The sequence below is a fragment of the Pterocles gutturalis genome, unplaced genomic scaffold, assembly GCF_000699245.1.
Source record: "Pterocles gutturalis isolate BGI_N339 unplaced genomic scaffold, ASM69924v1 scaffold17262, whole genome shotgun sequence".
Classification (NCBI taxonomy): domain Eukaryota; kingdom Metazoa; phylum Chordata; class Aves; order Pterocliformes; family Pteroclidae; genus Pterocles; species Pterocles gutturalis.
Window position 1 is genome coordinate 22,637 of NW_010113155.1, and position 6,864 is coordinate 29,500.

The window sequence follows — 6,864 nt, forward strand, 5'->3', positions numbered from 1 at the left end:
TCTGGGAAAGCCATGTCATGAATAAAAAAGGATGGTCAACCCAGATTTGATCTTGTCAGATGTTGAACACCTTCTACTGCCACTGAGGAAAAGAGGAATCAAGGCATTCAACACCTGCCAGCACCACCTGTTGAAGACCATGTCCTAAGGGATTAACAATAACCAGGAAGACAATATAATAACCCATTACAAATTATGCAACCCAAAACATACATCTTAAACACAGTTCCCCTGTTGGGATTAGGCAAAGGAAAAAACATCAGCAGATAAAACCATTTACTTTTACCAGTAAAAATTAAGTTACAGACACCCTTGTTCTCAGGGCAAAACAAACTTAAAAAATATCTTAAAACAGTGAAAAAATACAAGAAAATTTTATTTAAAAATATATGTACTCCTTACTCCAAATTTGTTTGTACAGAAAGGATTTGTTTGAAAAAGAAAAAGATAATGACAAATTAAATGCATATTCAGAGTATGCACTTTCTACAGCGTATTTGGTAGAAGCGTTATTTCTGTAAAACTGAGCGAGAGGAAGTTAGTTATTCAGCTTTCATTTGCTCCCTGACATCAGAAGGCAACGTTTCAAACAAGGTGTCCTCTACAGTGAAACCAGTCCGCTTCAGAGCTCTACATTCCCCGAGCTCCGGTGGGAGAATTTCAAGGTGATTGCCTTTAATATCCAAGTAGGAGAGGAATACCAAATTACCAATTTTAGGCGAAAGGACTGATAAGTTATTTTTCCCAATTTTCAGAGTCTTCAGTTTTTTGCAAAAGTATAGTTCATCTGGCACGCTCTCCACTTTGTTACAAGTAATGGAAAAGTATTGTAAACTCTGCAGAACTCCTATTTCAGGTGGGATAAAGCGAATGTCATTGTAAGACAAATCCAAATATCTGATTTTGTTGCATAGGAATAGATGGGATGGAAGAACCTCTATTTTGTTATGGCTGAAAGAAAGCCGCTCCAGACTAGTGAGTTTCTTTATATGCTCTGGGATGTATGTTATACTGTTGTACCACAGCTTTAGGATTGTCAGTTTTCGCAGGTGTTGAAAACTTACTATTTCTTCAATGGATTTGAGGTTGTTTTCCTTTAGATCCAATTCCTGAAGACTGAGAAGGCTGAAGACTGCATGAGGTATGCGCTCCAAATCACAATGAACCAATTCCAGCTGTGTCAGGTTGACCATCTTCTTCAGATTGTTGAGCATCACTAACTTAGTGCCATCATTATGGATGCACAATTTTTGCAGGTGACTTGAAACATCGACTGCAGATTGTGGGATTTTGGCCAAATTACTTTTTATGTAAAGAACTTTAAGGCTTTTAAGTTCCCGAAAAGACTCCAGTGTAATGTTTTTGGAAATATCATGACTTAGGGAGCCAATTAAATACAGCTCTTCCAAATTTCTGAGGCCATACATCCAGTGTGGAAGTTCTCTGATGTCATCAAACTTGACACTCAAGATCTTGAGATTCTCCTTCAGAAACGCCAAGGCGGCACTGTGGATCTTCACAGAGCACTGGTGCAACGAGAGCTCCTGGAGATTGTCCAATTGTGCAATGGTTGCTGGTATCATTACGTTATTAATTATTTCAAGTTTTAATGACTGCAGCTCAGTAATTTCAAAAACTGTGTCTGGTAGTCCAGAGAGCATGAAAAGCTGTAGCTCCAAATGGCTATGGGAGTTTGTCTGCAGCCTCTGTCGCAGTTTATCTGCAGTCCACTCATTGTTTAGGTTCAGCTGTTTCAGCTTATTTTCACTGACTTCAGACAGAAAGACAGCAAACCGCTTGGAATAGAGAGGATCATACTGATCGATCATATGAAGCATAAAAGCGAAGTCATTCTTGACATCTGGGATATCATCAATTCCTGTCTCTTGCCGAACATATTCAAAAGAATATTCTTTCAGTGAACGGTAGAACAACCAGTATAGTGTATAAAGGCATGTGAGGCCGTAGATGCTTACAAAGCACAGGTAGCAGTAAGAAAGTTTAGAGAACAGATGTGCCATCGTGTGATTACAGCAAAAATTCTTATATCCTGTCATGTCTTCAATATCAACGTTACAGACTACTGTAAAATTAACTTCAGAGACAAGTGCCGTGTTGTAAGCAATAATAATAAGGAATTTAATTACTTTAAGTACAGTCTGGCGAACATACATGACATAGAGTATATCACCCTCCTCAACATGCAGTCTAAATTTCTTCACCTTTTCAAATAGTGCTTTGGCCTGTTCACCTTCTTTCTTATCTAATGCCCCAGGTGTTCCCTTATCCACAACTAACTTCTCAGGGATTGATTTTAAAGACTGTGTCTTGACCAAAGTGCCTTCAGTGCTTGGCTGGATAGTGTTCGACTTGTTTATGTTGTTCTTCCTGTTATCCTTCTCTTCAGAGTCTTCCCCTGACACTTCGGATAAGGCTCTTGTTGTCCAGGGAGAATCAAAACATTTCCCGAGTATTGAAATGAAGTGTTCAATTTTGGAACTTGATCCAGGAAATTTGAACCAAAAGTTACTACACAGCATGAAGACCAGCGTGTGTATAAGGACAAGGTAAGGGAAGTACTTGGCATACCAGTGCAGAGCGCGCTCATAGCACACCTGATTTATAAAGCTGTATTGCTGAAGGTCCAAATCAGTCTTCAGTCCTTTCATTTCAACTGTAGCTGGAGGGGTGGATGGCTTGGGTGGAGGAAGAGGGGTTGTATCTGGGATTGTGTTAAGCACATTTGAAGTATTAGATTGGTTCTGGCAAGGCTGTACACGCTTTGGAAGGCATATTATCTTGTCTTGCATGACCTGAAACACACAAAAAGGTATCTTTTAAAGTGATGTACAAACAATGGTGGCAGTACCAATGGGTAGCTGTCCTTGGAGTTCCCCCAGGTTCCAGGCATTCCTCCCCACAGCCTGGCACTTGTCCTTGGAGTTCCCCCAGGTTCCAGGCATTCCTCCCCACAGCCTGGCACTTGGCCCCACAAGCTGCGCTATTATTATTATTATTCCCAACAAGACATTTGTTCTATATGCCAGGAACTAGGTCACCCCTTTTCATCTATGGTTAGCTTTCCATAATTTGAATAACAGGGCAGTGAGATAACCCAGAAAAAGGAAAATTGTGGGTAATGCTTCCAGAAAAGACCGGGGATCTCCTGAATTGCTCTCCCCAGAGACAGACTGTTCTTGCCAGGTGTATTCACCCTGGCTACACAAAGTTCAGAGATAGCTTAGGCTTGAAAGCAGCACAACAGCGTTCATGTGGCTGTATGCTCACACTGTGATGTTTTATCACACTGAAAATGGCTGACCAAGAGCTAACGTGGGCATATCTATGCTGGGAGATTATTAATCTTCAGTCTTAATAAAGACAGATAAGGATAATTGAGAATTGATGGCATTTGTCTACATGTGCGCATAGACATCACTTTTATTCAGTTTCTCATACATATATATAGAGCCCTCATACCACACACCTGGGGGAAAAAACTAGCTGTGCCCTTCTGTCCTTGAGTCTGTCTATAATGCAAAAAAAAGGCAGCTTTCCTCATTTGGGCTGGCCATCCATGCTGGCAAACTGAGGTGCCTTTAGGGACCAAACACCTTCGGTTTGACTTGGGATAACAGTTTGAGTTCAGTGCAAGGCTCCCTGTAGGTCTGAATTCAAAATGCTAACCCAGGTGATAAACCAAGGAGCTCTGTTATTTGTCCTGAATGACTAACTGGGATTAGCCCAAACTAAGAATGTTTGTGTAGTGTAGATGCATTTTTTTGACATCATGGTTGTTGAAAGCACTAAATATAGGGTATGCAACAAGAGCTACCAAAATCCGATCCTCCTTGATGATCCACCCCGGTGCAGGGAGATGCTGAGATGAGACCACATGTGCTTTGAACAATACCAGTGCCGTAATGGTTGACATGTCAAAAACTCCTGCAGTTAATCCTTGTCTGTAAATGCTATTCTGATACACACCCTTACTTATACCCTAGATTCATGCCTCTGGTAATAAGCTGTAATTAAAAAAAAAAAAAAATCACCCATTATTTGCAGTGTTTCCACACATTACATTCCAGTGTGCTTCATCCAATCAAGCAGGTAAACTTAAAAATAACAGATGTTCTGCTTTGTGTGCATAAGCAAACACTTAGCTACTAATGCAAAATTCAGTCTGATATAAAGAGATTTTTAAACATGGACATCATATCTTTTAAACTGAAAATACCTGAAAATGGAGAATACAGGCAAAACTACAGCTGATTTCATGTGAAATTTGGGACAGAGTTTGTGAAAATCTTGAGCCATGTAAGTGAGCAAATTCCCCTGAAATAAGAGCTCTGTCAATGGGTCCCTTTAGCTCCATTTCTAAGTCATGCCAAGAAATGCAAGATCCGTGTTTGAACTAGTACTATAACTTTCTATTTTTGTGGAGTCCACCCCAAACAGTACTTTCCAGTTCTTTCCAGCTTTTGGCTCTTTAGCAAAATGTAACTAACAGTGATTGACAGTAATGTCAATTGTTTATGTCTAAGCATCCTCAGAGATGCTTTGGAATAGAAGAGGCATACAATTAGTTGTGGGTGGTGTTAATAAAATAAGCACATTCATTTCAAATCTCTTTGAAGCATAACAACAGAAAGAATATTAACATTTGGCATACAAAAACCCCACAGAAATTACAAAATTACATTTTTCAAACTTTTAAACAGAAAAAGGGTAACAAATAAGAACTTAAGCTGATGATCTTTTTTGTTATGACAAATTGTGGTGAAAACAGGCATCCAGGCACAAGCCAAACCAACAGCTCTTATCTTAGCTGGCACTGCTCCATTGACACTAGCGCAACTCTGCTGATTTACAGCTGCTACAAGTCTGGTTTGTGTTATTTTATGTTGCTACCTAAACAGCTTTAATCCTAGGACCAGTAAATTTTTGCTTTATTCATAGTGAATCCAAGAGAAAAAACAAGACGGGACACCAGGCTTCGAGTAATCTTCCTCATTTGTGGTATTCTCTCAGCACCCCCAAGAGCACCAGCCTCGCCTCCGTCCCGTTTGATTTACCTGTAATGTGCACCCGAACACACCGATCATCAGCATGGCGACAGAGAGATAGTCCGTGAACACATCCCACCAGGGCTTCAGCACCCTGAATGCCGGCTGCTGCTCCGAAAACTGGCGAAACTCGGTCACGGGAATCATCGTCCTGCAAAAGAGCAAGGCCAGCGCTCAGCATCCTGCAGCCCCTACCCCTCAGTCTGTGCCAGCAAGTGCTTTGGTGAGGTTTGAAAAAACCTGCTCTGGAAATGAAACTCCCAGGATTTGGCACGAAAGTTCCCCGCTACCGCCCAGGCAGTGGCTCTGACAGCTCACCTCTGTAGAGGGGTGTTCGTGGTGCTCCCCCCCTGCTCCTAGGAGAGAGGGAGGGAGAGCAGGACCAGGGCCGTCCATGCAGTCAGGCAAACTCCTCTCTGCATTGACTCCAGCCATATCTCATGGCCCAATGAGGTCTTCTGAATCCCTGCAAATCAGCCCATTCTGTAGAGACATTCAGCTTTATTCATGTCAGCCTTGATCTCCAAGGCCTGGCTAACCCGCTTGTCCTGCACTCAAATTTCACAGGCCGGTTCAGTAGTTATCATGTTTCATTCACTCCCATTTTATTCATAGTGGTTTCAGGGATGCTTTGGAATATTTGTGTGCATACTCACTGCCGTTTTAATTCTACTGTTTTGAGTGCAAGTTGCTGAAGTGCTTAGGTAACCAAAACTACAGGCAGATCAAGGGCTTTATCTTCACCTCAGATGTCTAGGCTTACATCATCACCTCCTCTGAAAAATCAGCTAAGACATGAGCATGTACAGGCAAAGCAACTGATTTTAAAGCCTACAGCATATTGCGTAACTGAATCCCTGAAATCAATCCAGTACTGAAACTCCCCAGTAAGTTACAATGGAAAGATAAATTTGCATGGGAAAGTTACAAAAATACTTCCAAGGGCAATTTACAAAATTTGTCCTTTAATTAACATTGTAAATGCTCACCACAATCCCTTCATATCACAGTAATATTGGAAGAGTCTATAATCCTGATTGAGCTGCGCACTGGGACCCATTAGTGCGGGTTTGGTGCCATCCAGCTAGGCGCAGGCTCAGCGACAAGCACACACATGCTGACATGCTGCCCAGGGACTGAAGGGATCCAGTTCATTCAGAGCTGGGGATCCAGCTGGGAAGGACTCAGGCCCTAATGGCTGCAGTGCATCACAAGCTTACAGCCGTCCCAAGAATGTATAACTGAGTCCCACTACACTGGCCATGCTCACATGGAAAGGTGCTCACGTTGACACCTTCCCAGGGACTGCTGTGTCTCTGCTCGCCCAGCTGATCCTCAGGAGGTACCGCAGGCCCCAAGGTCATGAGGAGACGTCTGTAAATAAGCTTGGGCTAGTAGCTAGGCTGGGGCTTTGCAGCTTTCTGAGTGAGTAGCATAAAAACTTATTAACCCTTGTTCCCTGCTCCTCTCTCCTCTTGCAACCCTTCTGCATTGCTTTAAGGACTGCTTGGCCAGGCAGGAGAATCTCTCTCAGCCTCTTGTCCTTCTAAGAGCTGTCCCCAGGATGCACGTTACAATGCCAGATGAAATCGCGCACACCTCTCGCACAGCTGGCGATCCCCAAGAGGAAGGTGGGCTGTCCTCTGTGGCACTTGCAAATTAATAGGCCATCAGTGAAAACGACAGCAATGCAAACCTGACTTCACACAGCCAGGCTGGAGGTTTGGCAGCGTCCATGCCAACAGGCCTGAATTGCTGAAGCAGTGGCGAAGGACTGCAGCATTCATTACCAAATTGC

The 6,864-nt window shown here is 42.6% G+C and overlaps 1 protein-coding gene across 1 annotated transcript; it reads right to left on the reverse strand.

Moving 5' to 3' along the window:
* Positions 1-358: 358 nt before the first annotated feature.
* Positions 359-5,213, reverse strand: LRRC8C (leucine rich repeat containing 8 family, member C). Its single transcript, XM_010074367.1, has 2 exons — positions 5,076-5,213; positions 359-2,813 (listed from the first exon to the last, which is right to left on the reverse strand). Exons 1-2 carry the CDS (start codon positions 5,211-5,213, stop codon positions 543-545), a joined length of 2,409 nt encoding a protein of 802 aa, XP_010072669.1. The 3' UTR covers positions 359-542.
* Between the last annotated feature and the right edge of the window lie 1,651 nt (positions 5,214-6,864).

What these genes read in the sequence shown, in the direction of transcription:
- LRRC8C (XM_010074367.1), bottom strand. Translation starts at nt 5,213, where the DNA reads ATGATTCCCGTGACCGAGTTTCGCCAGTTTTCGGAGCAGCAGCCGGCA. An exon ending in TGTTCGGGTGCACATTACAG is followed by an intron (nt 2,814 to 5,075) that starts GTAAATCAAACG and finishes TGTGTGTTTCAG; the next exon opens with GTCATGCAAGACAAGATAAT.